The 17,613-nt window shown below is 51.4% G+C and overlaps 1 protein-coding gene across 1 annotated transcript in view; it reads right to left on the bottom strand.

Annotated features, from left to right (window-relative positions):
- Nucleotides 1-17,430, bottom strand: part of BPI (bactericidal permeability increasing protein) — a 27,416-nt gene extending 9,986 nt beyond the window's left edge. The window contains exons 1-9 of the mRNA XM_077778849.1: nucleotides 17,252-17,430; nucleotides 14,274-14,388; nucleotides 12,883-13,011; nucleotides 11,314-11,475; nucleotides 10,039-10,102; nucleotides 7,356-7,419; nucleotides 5,906-5,997; nucleotides 2,041-2,217; nucleotides 963-1,022 (exon numbers count right to left, since the gene is read on the bottom strand). Of these exons, the coding sequence (XP_077634975.1) occupies nucleotides 963-1,022; nucleotides 2,041-2,217; nucleotides 5,906-5,997; nucleotides 7,356-7,419; nucleotides 10,039-10,102; nucleotides 11,314-11,475; nucleotides 12,883-13,011; nucleotides 14,274-14,388; nucleotides 17,252-17,381 (993 nt within the window). The 5' untranslated portion in view covers nucleotides 17,382-17,430. The remainder of the gene's footprint in view (nucleotides 1-962; nucleotides 1,023-2,040; nucleotides 2,218-5,905; nucleotides 5,998-7,355; nucleotides 7,420-10,038; nucleotides 10,103-11,313; nucleotides 11,476-12,882; nucleotides 13,012-14,273; nucleotides 14,389-17,251) is intronic.
- Between the last annotated feature and the right edge of the window lie 183 nt (nucleotides 17,431-17,613).

Below are 17,613 nucleotides of genomic sequence, written 5' to 3' on the forward strand. Positions count from 1 at the left end.
GAGGTAAACATACAGTCTCAGAAAGATCATGTGATTGTTTTGCCACAAAACTTCAGGAAGCATTCCCTGATCCCTCTGCCAGTCATGCCTCCCCACCCCAGTAGCTCCTGTACAGAAATTTCTGGAAGTGCCACCACTGGAAAGGCTGTTATGGATTGAATGTTCATGTCCCCCGAAACTCATGCACTACAGCCCTAACCCCTGGGATGGCTGTAGCTGGCGATGAGGCCCTAAGGCAGTAATTCAGATTCAACAAGGCCAGAGGGTGGGGCCCTAAGCCAATAGGATTAGTGTCCTTATAGGAAGAGACAAACGGAGCTTGCCTGCTGTCTCTGTATCTGCTCAGAGGAAAGGCCTTGTGAGGGCACTGCAAGGAGGCAGCCATCTTGGAATTTGAAAGAGGCCCTCCCCCAAACCCAAATGTGGGGGTACCTTGATCTTAGACCTCTCAGCCTCCAGAACCATGAGCGATTTATTACTGTTGCGTAAGCCACCAGTCTGTGGCACTTTCTTATACAGCCTGAGCAGACGGAGACCGAAGGTTTGGTCTCAAGTGACCTCATCAGTCTTTTGGCTTCATTTCTCTTGGTGTGAGTTTTCTTAATTGTTTTGGGCACCTGAGTAAGAATCTTCTCTCTTCACTGGACTGGGGCTCCAGGGGAGCAGGGCAATGGGCTGCTTTGCTAGATGCCAAGAACAGGGCCCTGGGCACGTGGTGGGCCCTCAATAAATATTTGTTAGATAGAAAAGTCCGCAGTGTCTGGGACCCTCGCGTCTGGTCACCTGGGCACTCAGAGCCTTTCTCTGCATTGAGGGTGGGCTACACAAGGCTATTTCCACTCTCGGGCTGGGCTGCCTCTAGATCTGGAGAGCGGGGCTTTCATCAGGCCACTCAGCAGAGCTCAGTACTCCCTGGCACCCCCAGGATGCCTCGTGAGTGGACAGAAGGGCAGCTTTCTTACCTGGGGTATGAGGATTCCAAAAAAATCAGTCGTCAGTCGGAATTTGGATTTCTTTGGTATCTGTCGCAAGGAAAGAAGAGAAAAGGATCTTGTGGGATTATGTTATAGATTCGGGGGGGAGGGTTCCATGTGAAGGGTGAGAGACTGAATACACAAACACACAATGGCCAATCTGACCCCCAACTTCTGCAGCAATCAGCCTACAACAGTCAGGATATGGTCAGTGACTGCCAGCTTCCAGTTATATATATATATATATATATATATATATNCTCTCCAAACCAGTCACATAGGATGTCCAGCCTCTCTTAGCTCACCTCCAGCTTCCCCATGCCCCAAACCTTCAGAGAAGCACAGTTGTAAAGGTATAAAGCCAGCAGGCTCCCCTTCATCTGCGTATGTTTGAGTATCTGCTAAATGCAGGTGCTGGTGGCTGACTCTCTTGCCCTGAAGAGTTCTCATTCGCGGGGCCAGGGGACACGGGAGGTTCAGCATCCCTTTGGTGCCCCGACAGAGAGCAGTATCAGGCACCTCTTCCAGAAGCAGCATAGGAGGAACCCCTCATGGCCAGTGACGTGGCTGCACCTGGACTCTGGAGAGGATGGTCATCTCCTCATTTTACAGATGGGAAGACTGAGGCCCAGAGCAGGACTCAGCCTTGAATATATCGATAGAGACACTGAGGTTGATGACAGTGGTGGTTTGAGGCTAAGGCTGGATTAGGGCAAGGGCTCAGGCGATGTTGGCTGTAACTTTCATCCTCATGCAGGACTTCTTATGTGCTAAGCCCGTGCCCAGTGCTGACAGAGCAGTCATATCTCAGTTCACCTTCTCACACCCTTTGGAGGAAGACACTTATCGGTGTTTTGCAAGCGAGGAAACTGGGGTTCTGAGAGATTGACCTACTGGTCTCAGGTCACCCAACAGAAAAGAGGGGGCTGATAGTCCAACTTGGGTCTGGCCGCCTCTAGAGGCTGGGCTGTGGTGTCCCCCAGTGTGAACACAAGTTCAAGTCCGGCTGACCTGCTGTGCTCTGAGCCCCGTGCTCTTCCAGCATCCACCCCCAGCCCGGCCTTACCATGTCGTCTGTGACGGTCAGGTTCAGGACCCCAGCCTGTTGGTACACGAGCCCCGCTGTGTTGAAGAAGTAGTCGGAGATGCCCAGGTACAGCATGCGGTCGTGGTCGTTGGGAAAGGCCAGTGGCGGAGGAGCGAAGGGAGGGGGGCTGTGCTGGCCGCACCTGAAAAACTCCCCCTGGGGGTGGAGGAATTGTAATTCAACGTCTTCATTCCAGGAGAAAATAGGCTGAGGATACCAGCACGCACTCCCAGAGGAGGAAGCCATGGCCAGAAACAAACTATAATGTCCTCTGCCTCCTGGGTGCTAGTTTCTAGGGCCTTTTCCTGCCAGTCCCACGAGGTGCCTATGATTCTGCCCATTTTGCAGGATAGGACACTGAGGCCCAGGGAGGGGAAGAGCATTGCCCGAGGTCGCTCCCGCACCACTCCCAACCTCCCGATCCGACCTCTCGGCACACTCCCGACAGCTCCTTTGGCTCAGTTCCAACCTTGCCAACAAGCACGGAAGTTCTACCAGAACAACAGTGAGATTCTGTTTGTTTTCAGCTGTCAAATTAGGAAAATTTTAAGGAGAGAAGTAGACTGTTTTAAGTGTACGCGTATTTCAAACTCACACCATCCGGTTTTGGGTGAGAGTGTTCATAGGCTGCTAGGGAATGTATGTTTATGTTTCTGAAGAGCAGCTTGGCAACACACTGCAAAAGCAGATTATTTACTTAGCTAAAAAAAAACGCCAATGTTGAGTTATAAATGTAGATGGGCACATATGGTAAAATAACATTTATGTAAAATTTAGAGGCATATAAAATATACTATGTAAGAATTATCGACATACAGATATGCAGTAAACGTATAAAAAACCGCAGGTAAGGAGGATACAAATGGGCATCTTATCCGTGTGATTCCCTGCAGGCTAGAGGTGCCCAAGGTGTTTCATTTAAAAAAAAAATCAGAGGCAAATACAACAAAATGGTAACATTCCTTTTTTTTCTGTTAATTTTTTAAAATGTTTATTCATTCTTGAGAGAGAGAGAGAGAGAGAGGCAGAGTGTGAGCGGAGAAGGGGCAGATTGAGAGGGAGACACAGAATCTGAAGCAGGTTCCAGGCTCTGAGCTGTCAGCACAGAGCCTGACGCAGGACTCGAACTTATGAACTGTGAGATGGTGACCTGAACTGAAGTCGGACGCTCAACCTACTGAGCCACCCAGATGTCCCTTAATGGTAACATTTCTTAAATCTGGGTGGTAGGTACGTGAGAGTGTGTAATGTTCTCTGTACCTCTGAATCATTTCATCATAAAAAATTAACCACTCTCTCACCTATCTTACAGACTACCATGCATCTCTTAAAATTAATAAATAAGTGAGGGACGCTTGGGTGGTTCAGTCGGTTAAGCATCCGACTCTTGATTTCGGATCAGGCTGTGATCTCATGGTTTGTGAGTTTGAACCCCACATCAGGCTCTGCACTGACAGCATAGAGCCTGCTTGGGATTCTCTCTCTCTCTCTCTCTGCCCCTCCCATGCTCACATGCATGTGCGTGCTCTCACTCTCAAAATAAATAAAAATAAATAAATGAATAAGTCGACCCATGTGCCAATTCTAATGCAGATTATTAAGTGAGAAAAGCAAGTGAAAGCGTGATGTGTCTCCATTTATACAGTTTACCAGCCAAACCAGACAGGCTTGCATTTATGTGAATGCTTTGAACCAGGGAGCCTGGAAATGAACACATAACATGCCCTGAGACTCATGGCCATGACCTCTGGGCAGGAGCCTGGGGGTCAGTAAACAGGTTATTCTCATCCTTTATTCCATTATACCACTTATATTTTTTTTTACTATTTGGTCCAGCAATGCCACTTCTAGGAGAGACTCAAAGATGGGCAGAGACCCAGATACAAGGATGTTCATTCATGGCAGCTCTGCTTACAGTGTGCTCTTGGTTTCGGGGGCAGATTCCTGTGATTCCTCACTTCCATACAACACCCAGTGCTCTTCCCAACAAGTGCCCTCCTCCATGCCCATCACCCACTTTCCCCTCTTCCCCAACCCCATCCACCTTCAGTTTGTTCTCTGTATTTATGGTTTGCCTCCCTCTCTGTTTGAAACTATTTTCCCCCCTCCCTTCCCCCATGGTCTTCTGTTAAGTTTCTCAAGTTCCACATATAAATGAAAACATATCTGTCTTTCTCTGACTGACTAATTTCACTCAGCATAACACCTTCCAGTTCCATCCATGTTGTTGCAAATGGCAGGATTTCATTCTTTCTCATTGCCATGTAGTATTCACTGTTTATTTAAAACCACATCTTCTTTATCCATTCATCAGTTGATGGACATTTGAGCTCTTTCCATAATTTGGCTATTGTTGATAGCACTGCTGTAAATATTGGGGTGCATGTACCCCTATGAATCAGCACTCCTGTATCCTTTGGAAGAATTCCTAGCAGCGCTATTGCTGGGTCGTAGGGGAGTTCTATTTTTAATTTTTTGAGGAACCTCCACACTGTTTTCCAGAGGGGCTGCACCAGTTTGCACTCCCACCAAGTACAATAGGGTTCCCATTTCTCCACATCCTCATCAGCATCTGTAGTTTCATGAGTTGTTAATTTTAGCCTCTGAGTTGTAATATTTGGGTAATCTCTCTCCCTCTCCTTCCTCCCTTCCTCTTTTCCTTCTTATTTATTTATTTCTCCGCTCCTCTGTAGTTTCTAAATTTTCTTTTTTATATCAAACATATTTTAGAACAAATAGGTAAACAGTAAACAAATAAGCCAATCACCAATCGTGGAAGGACTGAATGAAGTACAGCCAGAGGGATTCAAGGGTGGGACCCACTCCAGCCGGGTGGTCAGGGAAGGCTAATTGGGGAGTGACATGCAAACACAGACTCACCTGGAGTAGAAGAAGCCAGTGGGGTAGAGGGGGGCGTGTGAGAGAAGGCAGTTCAGGTGGAGGGGATGGGTAAGACAAAGTCCCTGAGGTGGGAACGAGTTTGGTGTGTTGAGGACGTGCAAGGCCTGTGTGCCTGGTTAGAGGGGGGTGAGTAGGGGGAAAGTAGCATGAAATGAAGCTCCATCTATCCACCATCCATCCATCCATCCATCCATCTATCCACCCACCCATCCATCCATCTATCCATTTTTCCATCCATCCATCCATCCATCCATCCATCCATCCATCCATCCATCTATCCATCCATCTATCCATCTATCCATCTATCCATTTACCATCCACCAATCCATCTATCCATCCATCCATCCATATATCCATCTATCCTTCATCTATCCACCATCTATCCATCCACCATCCATCCACCATCCATCCATCCATCCATCCATCCATCCATCCATCCATTTATCCACCCATCCATCTGTCTGAACAGAATATTTACTGAGCAGCTATTAGATGCCAAGCATAGTCAGGAACAAAGCAGCCATATCCCCTCCTCCTTCATCATAGTGAGGGAAACAGATGTGTGACTGTGTGTGTGTGTGTGTGTGTGTGTTGGGGGCTTGTTAATAATAAGTGATGTTGAGAAAAACAAAGCAGGATATGGGGAGGGGGAGAAGGAGCTATTTCAGTGGGAGTAGCCTTTAGGGAGAGGAATATTTGAGTAAAGACTTGAAAAGAAGGAAGAGAGAGTTTGTGTGAATATCTGGGTAAGAGCATTCTGGGCAGAGAGGGAGCAGGTGCAAAGGCCCTGGAGAGCAAGTAGGCATAGAGTGGTTCAGGAATAGCAGGAGGGCAGCCAGTGTGACTGGAGCAGGGAGAAGATGCAGAGGTTAGGATGATGGGTAGCCCCAGGAGGGCCCGATGCAAAGGCGTGAGGATATAACTTCCTCAGTGTAAGTCTCACCTTCAGCTGCCCATCCAGGTTGTCAGCCGTGGCTGTCGGAGGTGCCACCAGTGAGTAATCAATTCCAGCGACATGATCTATTCGGGTTTTCACTAGAGAGGAACAAGGTGAGCCATGAGCTGGCTCCCCGTGGCAGCATCTTTAGGGCGAGACGCAGTGCTGGCATCTGCCAAAGTTGAACTGCAAAGAACTGCAGTGCAGGTTCCATTCCCACCTCCTCCAGGGAGCCCTCCCTGAGCTCCCTTTAAAGGAAAATGAACCCACACCCTACATAAACAGACATTATCTCTTTCCCTGCTTCCAAGCCCAGAGATGGAGCTAAAACATAGGGTCAAGAAACAGAGAGACTTGGGTTTGAATTGAACTCTTTCTGACCTTGGGCAAGTGCTTTCATTCCTCCAAGCACTTTTTGTCATGTGTAGAGTGGGGCAGCACTGGTGACCCCACAGATGCCTTGGACATGGGAGGGGCTCAAAAGCCAAAGGGACCATTACTCACAGTGATAATATCCCAGGTTGAGCCCAGGTTTGTTCAGGTCTGAACAGTGTCTGTATTTCCCAGCAGTAATCAATGAGAATTGAATAAACCCGGGTCCCTCCATAAGCCCTTCCTTCCCACATTAGAGGGGAAGAAATGAAGCTCAGAAATGTAACTCTTCCAAGACGGCCCAGCTGGTGAGTGATGGAGCTGGGACTCAAACCAAAGTCACCTCCCTGCCATCTCCCTGCCTTGGACATCTCCAAGCTGTGGACGCTGCAATTGCCCCCAACAGGCCCAGGAAGGGCCCATCTCCGGAGGGGCCGGAGCAGGGCCTGGGGAAGCGAGTGCATCTTAAGTGGACTCGCACTGTAGCTGCCATGACTGCCCCACAGGGAGGGAGCCTGGTGAGCAATTTGGGGCATAACCTATAGAGTAAGAAAACCCAAGTTTGGATTCTGCTTCTGCTTCTTTCCAGCTTTGCGACCTTGGGCAAGTCACAGTTCCTTTCTGAGCCTCAATTTCCTTGTGGTAGAGTTGGGAGGATACGCCAACCTCCGTGGGGTGCTGGGAGGCTGAGAGGAGACACTTCCCCTGGGTGCATGGCCATGGGGAGCACTCAGCCAGAGGGAGTCTGGCCCCCCAGCAACCGCAGCTCTTCACAGTTACTGGGAGATCTAAAGAATTGTCCCCATTTTAAAGATATGAAAACTGAGGCTCAGAGAGGTGAAATGACCAGTGTCAGAGCTCAGGGCAGCTGTGAGTGCCTGACCACGGAGAGCTGGGAGTGTTTGGTTGTTTGGCCCCCACACAGGCCCAATAGGGACCCGATGCCAACTGCCATTTGAAAATAATGCGTTCTACCCATTTCTACCCAAGCCCATCTGGGAACCTCGCAGCCTCCATCACACTCTCCATTCTCCTGGGCCCCTCCCCCTTCTGTCCCAGCCTCCTTGACCTCACCCAGGCTCACCTGGCAGTGTCTTTAAGTAACCTTGCAGCTTGGAGGACACAGAATTGGTCACAACCTGGCAGATCTGGAGAGAACCAGAGAAGGCACCGGTAAGCGCTTCCCGTGGTGGCAAATGTCTTTAGGGAAGAAGGAGCCAGACATGTTTTGCTTGCTTTGACTGTTTCTTTGAAGGAAGGAGGGAGGGAAGGGGGGAGGAAAGAAGGGTAGGAGGGAGAAAACCAGTTTCCCTGAGTGTGTTTCTATCACACAAGACTGCAGGTGCCTAGAATGTCGTCCTCTGAGAAGCCTGTGTACCTCTTTGGGGGGGGGGGCAGTACGGGTGGGGCTGACTGCCCCTGGGCTTCTGCCCTCTGGTGCCACTCCCCCACGAGGGCCACCAGATGGCTCCAAACCACAGCAAATCACATCCCAGCCTGGAGCCCAGCTGGCTTCCTGCTGGCTGCTCCCTGCTCCCTGCTCCCCCCAGCCCTACACTGTGTATAGCCTGGGGCTCTTCCTTCCCTCAGATTCCTGCTCTTCACTCTGCATTCCTGGGCGTTAACTGCCCAACTCACTCCTCCTCATCTGCAGCCCTTGCTGCCATCACGGACACCCTGGCGCCTCATTTATCCATCCATCCACCCATCCATCCACCCATCCATCCACCCATCCATCCACCCATCCATCCATCCATCCATCCATCCACCCATCCATATATCCATCCATCCATCCACTCATCCATCCACCCATCCATCCATCCACCCATCTATCCATCCATCCACTCATCCATCCATCCATCCATCCATCCATCCATCCATCCATCCATCCACCCATCCATCCATATATCCATCCATCCATCCACCCATCCATCCACCCATCCATCCATATATCCATCCATCCATCCATCCACCCATCCATCCATATATCCATCCATCCATCCACCCATCCATCCATCCATCCACCCATCCACCCATCCATCCATCCATTATCCGTCCACTCAAGCCAGTACTGTCTTCTAAAGAATACCTTGTTTTGATCAAGAGCTTCACCTCTGAGGGGGGATAGCCTGGGTTTGAACCCCAGTACTATCACTTCCCTCTCTGTGCCTCAGTTTACTCATCGGTAAAATAGGGGAAAACCATGACACCCTCTGTCATATAAGGGTTTTGTGTGGATTAAATGCTGGGATCCTTGCAGAGAGTTCAAGACATAGTGTCAAGTCCACTGCAAGCACTTGTGTATGCAGACCTCCTCCTCTCCTCCCTTCTTCCTTCTCCTCCTTCTTCTCCCCTCCTCCTTCTCCCCTCCTCCCCCCTCCCCCTTCTCTTCTTGACTTTCTCCTCCCTTCCTCCTCCTCCCCTTCTTCCCTCTCCCTCCTTCCCTCCTCCTCCCCTCTTCCCCCTCCTCCTCCTTCTCCTCCCCTCCTCCTCCCCCTCCCTCTTCTCCCCTCCTCCCCTCCTCCTCTTCCTCCCCTCTCCCTCCCCTCCCCCCCCCCCCCTTTTNTTGTCTAGCAGCAGGTGCATCACTATGTTTTAGCTTGGCTGCTACTCTGTTTTAATAGTTCCATGTTAAACGCTAACATGGGCCTCGTACTATTCGTTAATTACAAAGGCAGTTGAGCCAGGGGTTAGTCAGGCTGGTGGCTGAGCCCGCCGCCTGCACTACCTCAGGAATCCTTACAGCGGCCTGGTGCAGGAGGTATTAATGTCCCCATTTTACGGATGGTCAAACCGAGGTTCTGAAATTTGCTCCAAGTTACAAAGCTAGTTAGGCTCTGGGGCCAGAATTAAAACCCAGAGATTCTGATGCTAAAACCCATTTTATTAATCTACTGTATTATGCATTTTGACAACCATGCAGTTGTTTTGTTTTGTTTTAAAACTTTCACAGAATGCCATCAGACTGATCTGACTGATGTCTCCCCACCCCCACTGTCAGTGCCTTTGACCAAGGACCCAGTGGCTCCCACCTAGAAGACTGTACAGCTTCCTCAGGCTCCCTGAGGTCCCCTCGCCCCATCTTTTGGCTCCTCCAGTCATTCTCACGGCAGCCACAGAAATTTTAGCACAGATCTGGTCAGGTCACCCCCCTTGCCTAAAACCTTCAATGGCTCCCCATTGCCCTCAGCTCACTTGGCCTGTGAGAGGCTCAGGGATTCCTGGGAGCTAATGTTTATTCCTGGAAAACCAGCCCGATGAATGGCCCCTTTTCTCAGCGGAGGAAGCTGGCCTGGGTGGATTTAGGGCAGAGGGCAGGGCTGGGGAGCGCTGGCCAGGGCCCATTTTCTGTTATCAGCTCCAGCCCCAGGGGATCGTTTGCTGGCACTCGAGCCTAGCAGCTCCATCACTTGTGTGGTTTCCGGGTGGGGAGCATCCAGAAGGGGGACTGGGGTACGTCAGGGTTGGGGGCAGAGGCCAGAGAGCTAGGCGAGGAGACTGAAGGAGAAGGCAGCTGGCCTGCGGGGAGGAGGGAGGCGGGGAGGAGGGGAGGGGGGGCAGAGGAGGTCAAGCAGGGCGTGGGTGCACCGCTGTGGCTGTGTGTGTGAGCCTTGCTTTAGGCTCTTGCTGGACTCCTCATGACCGGTTCTTAGAGCTGAGCTCAAAGAGCTACGAGGGCCGCTTCCAGCGCTCTGGTCCCAGAGCCGAAGGGTCCAGGGACAGGGACGCAGGCACTGAGGGCCCCGCCCGCCCTGAGCCCGTCCTACCTTGTTGTTCATCATCTTTCGGAGCGAAGACTCTATTTTCTTGTGGAAGAGTTTGATCAGCCACCTGGAGATTGACATGTGCGGACATGCATGAGGCTTCCGAAGGGTCCCTGGGCTGCGTTTGGGAGGCTGCCTCCTCTGGGAACCCTTCCTCCCTCCTTCAAATGGCCTAGGCACCCTTGTTCCGGGGCTTTAACTGTGCACACCCCTGTTAGATACTTGGCCCTCTGGGGACAGTGACTTGTTTATGGGTTTATTGCCTCAATGGGTGCACAGCTGGGCCCCCACCCTGCCTCAGCCTCTTTCATCGCGACTGCTCTCCCTCTTGGCACTCCAGCCACACTACCCTGCAGTATCCTCTTGTGTTCTGTGCTGCCTCCCACCACAGGGCCTTTGCACATGCTGTTCCTGCTATTTAAAACAGCCCCTGTCCCCCACATCCACCTAACTAACTCCTACTTATTCTTTTCATTTCAATTCAAATGGCATTTCATCAAGGAAGGAGCAGCCAGGCCCCAGACGGGGTCAGAACCTCCTGTTCTATGTGCTTATAGCACTTCGTACCTCTTTACCCTGTTCTTGTGTTCCTTTGTAGTTCTTTGTGAGCAATTCATTAATGCAATGATTTGATTAATGTCTATCTTCTCCACTGGGTAGGAAGCTTTAAGAGAGCAGGGACTGTGTGGCCAAGACTCTGGGGCCGGATAGCCGTGGGCTGAATCCCTCTTCAACACTCACTAGGTATGAAAACTTAGGATATTTCCTATCCTCTCTCTGCCTTGGTTTTCCCCTCTGAAAAATGGGGGTAATAATAGACGAACTTCATTGTGTGGCTCGACTGGGACAATTCACAAACTTAAAAGCAGGCGTGGCACACAGTCAAGTTAGCTGACATCCCCCTGATATTAGCTATTGGTAAGTTTTCATTGGCCACTGCTGTCTCCTGAGCACAGGCAGATTCTTAGCTGACATTTGTTGAATGGATGAATCAACGCCTAGAGGTCTGCGGTGAGGATGGTATAATTCAACGCACACCAAAGGGTTAGTTAGCCAGAGCCTGGGGCATAGTAAGTGCTCAGGAAAGTCTGTTGGATGAATGTTCGAGGAACAGGTGGCTCCTTGAGGCAGGGGTGGTCTCTGCTCTGTCTGCAGACCCTGCCCCTCCCCTGCACCTCGGAACAAGGCCCGGCAAGAGGTGGCACCTGGGACGTTTACTGAGTACAGGACAGTGCTCCTTAAGCTCTCTCCTCCCGCTGCAGCCCCAGGAGAGCATACCCCAGCCTGCTGCCTGAGACGTGCACACGGACGCTGTCGATGTGGTTACTGCAGCTGGAGCAGGTGACAGTGCAGCGGCCTGAGGTGGGGTCGAAACCCGGCTTCAGAACCGCCGAGATGGAGACGCCCTCCACACTCAGGTCAAAGTTGCCGCTGATTTTGCTGAAGGGAAACACAGATGAAAGAATTATAGCAAGCCTTCTCTTCCCTGCTGCCATTCAAACTTCCGAGCCTGGGCCGGAAGGTAGGGGTTGCTACTTGAGATGGAATTCAGAGAGGGGAGGCAGCCTGCCCAAGGTCACACAGCACGGAGTGCGGGTCCGTGTCTGCCTGGCAGAGTGCTGCTCTTACCCCTTGCCTCTGCCCTTGCTGAGTGACGTTAGGTATGTTTCTTGACTGCTCTGATTTCCAGTTTCCCCACCCAGACTCTTGATCAGAAGTTCAATGCTGGCTTTGCCCCTAAAAAGCTGCATGTTTGGAGACTTTCATTAATTAATGAGTGTCCTCATTCATTAAATGGCGTCAGTAGGTCCTCCTTCAGGGATGAGACGAGTTTTGGATAAGACAGTGGACACAAATGTATTTTGTCAATTCTCCTTTAACATGATAAAGTACTGTTATCTTTTGTGCCGTCAGTGAGTGAAATGATAAGTGCAAAAGAGCCCATGTGAGGAACTAAGCGATTTTTATTGTGGGGGAGGGACAGGAAGCCGGACTCATGTCCCTCTCCCCAAAGTATCTTCTCCTTGATCCCCCTGGATTCCCCACAAACAAGTCGCTGAAGTGATTGGTTATTCTGAGCCACGACCACTAGAGGGCAGGCTCACCGTGGTGAGAACCCAGTATTTCAAATCAGAGTTGTAGTTTGGATGATTTGACCCAATTTTTCACCACTTTGCCTATCTCAGGGCACGGGGGTGGGGGGAGGTGTATGCATTTCCAGGCTCTTGACTCTTGACTTTGGGCTTGGCCACGTGACTTACTCTGGCCAATGGCATATGAGTAGAAGTGACCACAGGCCAATTCTGAGTCTAGGCCTGAAGGGGACCTGGATGTTTCTGGTTGCCCTTTGTGCACATCTGCCACCACCAAGGATGTGCTCTGAGTAGCCCACTGGGCTCAGGAGGAGGATGAAGAGATATATGTGGAGCAGAGCTGCCTCAGCTGAGCCCAACCCAGATCAGCTGAACCCCAGCTAACACATAGATACATAGTGATAATATATGACTACTGTTTTCAGCAGCTGGGTTGCCGTGTTTTGTTACACAGCCATAGCTCACTGATAAAGGGGTAAATTAAGGGTACCCCCTTAGTCTTCCATCCTACGCTTCATGTACCAACTCAATCTTGTCAACATCTTGCATTTTGATGCGGACATAATGCTCGGCTATTAACCAAGGGCTATGCTGAATTTTCACACATGAAAAACTCCCCCCAGGAACCCCATGGGCACAAGCGGTGATGGGTAAGGCAGAAGTTGAGCATTCCTGAGATCCTGGCTGTCACCCCTTCCCAGTATCACCCAGAGCTCACCCACACACTCAATCAACACCAAGGTTGGAAACGCACATGAAATTCTTTCGCGCCTTCCATTTTCCACTGATCATGACATTGGCATTTCTGATGGCGAGATTGAGGCCCTCACTGGGCACTAGTTTCATCTGGGAGCTGGGAAGCTGGAATCCACGGATAGCCATGCTGTGAAGAAGAAAGCCTCAGTTAGCCTCCTGGGGGGCCACACAAGGACTCAGTTAACGTTCGTGCAGACTCACTCCCACTCCTAGCCCTTCACCACATCCATTGCGGAAGAACCCGGAAACTATGAGAGCAGCTTTGGGAACTCTGTGGGCATGGGGCAGAGTGGCTAGGCTTTAATGTCAGACAAATCTGCCTTTGAATCCTGTTCTTCACTGTTCTTCAGTGACCCTGAGCCTGACACTTAGTCATCCTGAGCCTCAGTGTTCTCATTTGTAACATGGGCACAATCATCTCCATCTTGCAGGAAGTGCAATGATTGAGGATGACAAATGGAGTTTCACCTGACTGCAGGTCTGTGGAAGGCGGAACACGTTTTTCTTGGTTTGGTTCACTATCATAGCCGAGTCTGTGACATCAGACACACAGTAAGTGCTCAAAACTATTTGTTGGGTGAATAAGTGTATAAAATTCTGGAGAGGACATTTATGGGTTTTCTGCTCGGCACCCACACCCCCTTGTTGTGGTAACAGAACTGCCTTTCTCCTTTGGGGGCCACCCCTCCACTCATCCCCTCCATGTCACTGCAAAGAAAGTTGACCTTCCATGTTCATGGGGGGCAGGAGGGCTTTCGACCTGGGCATAAGCTGGTTAGAGAGGGCATCCCCTGGCCACAGGGATGGTTCGGGGATGTGTATATAACCTAAGGTGCGACAGAGCGAATCTTAGGGCTTTTGCTTGAGATTCAAGGGAAAAGTGCTCTCCTTCCACAGGATTCAGAGGGCTGAGGGGGTGTCGGTCGCCATCTTGCATCTTTGAGGGGACACCCTGCCTGAGAACTGGGCCTCCTCAAGGGAAGCGGTGCTGAGAAGTGGCAAGGAGAAAGCAGGGTCCAATGTCATTAGGGGATACCTCAAGCTGAACCTGAAGCCACAGACTACTCCAGAAATTCTGGTGTGGGCCATTTTAGATTGGGCTGTCTGTCCTTGAACCCCCATCCCCAAATCCTACTTGCTATATGGGCCTGGCACTGAGTTTTGGGGTTCATGACACATCCCCCTTACCTCGGGAGTCATGGTGAGTACCTTCTGTGGCCTCCTCTACACTCAGCTTGGAGGGTTATATCCCCCTGGCGTGGGCCAACATTAGTTTGGGAATCTTAACCTCTCTGAGTTTAGGAGTTTGGGGCTCTGTGATTCTTGGTCTTGGTGGCTCCAGGACACTATAAGTCTCGTACGCTGAGGATTGAGCTCGACAGGCCTCACCTATAGAAGCTATAGTGCCCTTTCCCGAGGTGCTTGATCTTGAAGGTCCCTGAGAATGTGGGGATCGTGATTTTCTCCAGCTCCTTCCGCAGCACGACCATTCCTTGCTGGCAGGCTGAGGGGTGAGGAAAGGGGTAACGGTCAGAGGCACAGTCTGCCCCATCCATAGCAGGGGTCAGTTGGCGTTTTCTGTAAAGGGTCGGAGAGTAAATATTTTTGGCTCACACAGTCTCTGTCACAACCACTCAGGTCTGCTGTGATCGCACGGAAGCAGCCAGAGACGATAAGTAAATGAATGCGTGTGGATGTGTTCCAACAAACCTTTAAAACTTTATTTTTGGACCCTGAAATTTGAATTTCATATAATTTTCACATATTATTCTCTTGATTTTTTTCAATCATTTAAAAATGTAAAATGTAAAAGCCATTGTTTGTTCACAGGCCATACAAAAGCATGTGGCCAGCCAAATGAGACCTGAGATGGTCATTTGCCAATCCCTGGTCTAAAATATGAACTAAGGGGCGTCTGGATGGCTCAGTCAGATCATGGTCTTGCAGTTCATGGGTTCGAGCCTGGTGTGGGGCTCTGTGCTGACAGCCCGGAGCCTGCTTTGGATTCAGTGTCTCCCTTTCTCTCTGCCCTTCCGCACTTACACTCTGTCATTCACTCTCTCTCAAACATAGTAAACATTTAAAAAAATTGTTAATAAAATAAAATATCACCCTAAACACCCAGTCATGCATTCTATGAGTATTCGTGGAACACCTAGTCTGGGCCTTGCTCTGCGCTGTGTCCTCACAGACACTTCACCTCTCTAAACTTTGGCCTCTCTCTCCACAGGACCTTTGCTTGTGCCATTTCTGCTGACTAGGAAACCCTCCCCTCCCACCTTCACCTGGTTAGCTTCTAGTCCGCTCCACCGTCCCTTCCTCCGGGAACCTTCTCTGACCCAGCAGATGAAAGCAACCCTCCTTGCTATGATTCTCATGATGCCTCTGGCATCCCCCCAGGAGCCCCGTGTCTGTTTGAAATTGTACATCTATTCACGTGACTGTGGTTACCATCTCTCCCACCTGCCCCAGGGGAGCCCTCCAAGGCTTATCCCGGAGACATCCGTTTTGTTTATGAATGTGGCTCCTCCGTGTACCGCAGGGATTGCCACTTACGATTAGGAGGCACTTAATACCCATTGAGTGAACAAATGGACGAATGCCCAATGTCCGGAATCCTGTCATCAGTTATGTGGCCGATGGCATCCAAGAACCAGTTGAGAGGCCAACATGTTACTTGAGAAGGAGGAAGTAAGAAATGGGATCGCAGGCTTTGTGTTTTCCAACAGCCGGTTGGAAATGACAACCCTCCCCCGCCGTTTATCAAGCCCGCATCCTGTGCCAGGCACTATTCTGCGCTCTGTTCACGTATCCAGCTACTGAATCTGAAAACCCTGGGGAGGAAGTCCTGGTACCGCCCCCGCCCCCCAGTTCACAGATGAGGAAGAGGAAATTCGGGGACTGTGGCCACACAGCTGACAAGTGATGGGTCAGGATTTGAATCTGCACTGGGCAGGGCCTTGAGGGATCTCAAATGCCATGCTAAAGGGTCAGGACATCTTCTGAAGGCACTCACTCTGGCTGTCACATGGGGAAACTGAGTCTGCTGTGACAGAACATGAAGACTTCTGGGCTTAAAGCCTGAGCCCAGGCCTCTGCTCCCAGGAAGCCTTCAGGGCCACCCCATACTCTGGTCTCCTAGCTCACAGGGAGTCCTCTGCCTGCCCCTGGGATTCAGAGATGTCCTGCCTGGGCTAAAGAAGGAATTCAGGGATGGGGTGCCAGGGGTCCCTGAGTTCTGTCCCCATTTTCAGTGGCACACCAGCCCATGAGCTCCGCCTTCTCCTTGGTCTGACTTCTCTGCGGCTGGGTCTCCCACGGCCCTCCGCAGTTCACCTCTCTGCCGCTGGGGGCAGCATCGAGCAGCCCCACGCGGGGAGGGTGGGGGGCCTCAGCCGAGACTGGAGGGGAGATCCAGACCGCCCACTTCCCTAGTCCCTTCTCCAAGCTTCAGTCTGCTCATCTGTAAATGCTGCTAGTGACGGCCTGTCCCACCCAGGGTTGAAATAAAGATGAAACGCGGGGCCCCTGGGTGGCACAGTCGGTTAAGCGTCCAACTTCGGCTCAGGTCATGATCTCATGGTTCGTGGGTTCGAGCCCCGCGTCGGGCTCTGTGCTGACAGCTCAGAGCTTGGAGCCTGTTTCAGATTCTGTGTCACCCTCTCCCTCTGACTCTCCCCTGCTCACGCTGTCTCTCTCTCTCAGAAATAAATAAAACATTAAAAAAAAAGAAGAAGAAGAAGAAATAAAGATGAAACGAGATGGAGCGTGTAAAGCGTCTGGCACAGAGTGGAGGAGAGGGGCTGTTTTCTGCCACTCTTTCCCCGATGTGGGCCCGGACGAGTAGCCTGGGGGGACCTTCTCTGGGACATCCAGATGGGTAATGTGCACAGGGTGGCTGCCAAGCCCCTGCTCTGGGAGAGACCGTAAAGAAGGGCCCTCCTCCCCCCATCCCTGCCACTGAGCCTGGCTCTCCTCCCTGGCTCTGCCCACGCTGAAGATCGGGCCAGGAATCTCAAGGCCAATGACAGGACTGAGAATCAGCTTTGGAGGGAAGAGAAGGGCTCCGAAGCCTGAGTTGGCGGCTGTGTAGAGAGGGAGGGGACCGTGAGGACCCTCAGGGGCCTCAGCACTGGACGTGGAGTCCTCCAAACCAACACTCCAATCCCAACATTGCCACCTTGCGTCTCTGTGACCTTGAGCCACTCACCTTGCCTCGGCTTCTGCATACATACGACAAGGGTTGAAGGCCCTCCTTTGAGGGGCTGTGAGCAGGCCATGCACTGGAGTTCAAGGGCTGCACACAGGAGGTACTCAATAAGTGCTTTTCAGGGGCAGGAGAGGAGGGAAGGAAGGCATCTGATTACCGTAGTCCAGGCCTTTCTGGGTGATCCTGGCCACAACGCCGGGGTTCGTGGTCGCGATCACAGCCGTGCCCAGGGTGGCCAGCACCACCAGGGTCGCCCGCATCAGTGCCTTGCCAGGCTCCCTGGCCATGTTCTGTCCTCCAGAGCCGCCAAACCTCGAGACCTTGGAGGGGAGCCAGGGATCTCTAAAGGATCTGGCTGGGGAGATGCAAACCAGTAGGATGTAGAAAGGAGGAAGGAACCTGTGCAGGGGCGGGAGAGGGGGAGGCCACAGCCCAGAGGTGGCCAGAAGTGGGGCCTGAGAACTGGGGGGGGGGGGTGAGGGGGGCATGGGGGGGGTGGGTGGGGGGGTGTGTGTGGGT

This window comes from Crocuta crocuta, unplaced genomic scaffold, assembly GCF_008692635.1.
Source record: "Crocuta crocuta isolate KB4526 unplaced genomic scaffold, BGI_CrCroc_1.0 scaffold248, whole genome shotgun sequence".
Lineage (NCBI taxonomy): Eukaryota > Metazoa > Chordata > Mammalia > Carnivora > Hyaenidae > Crocuta > Crocuta crocuta.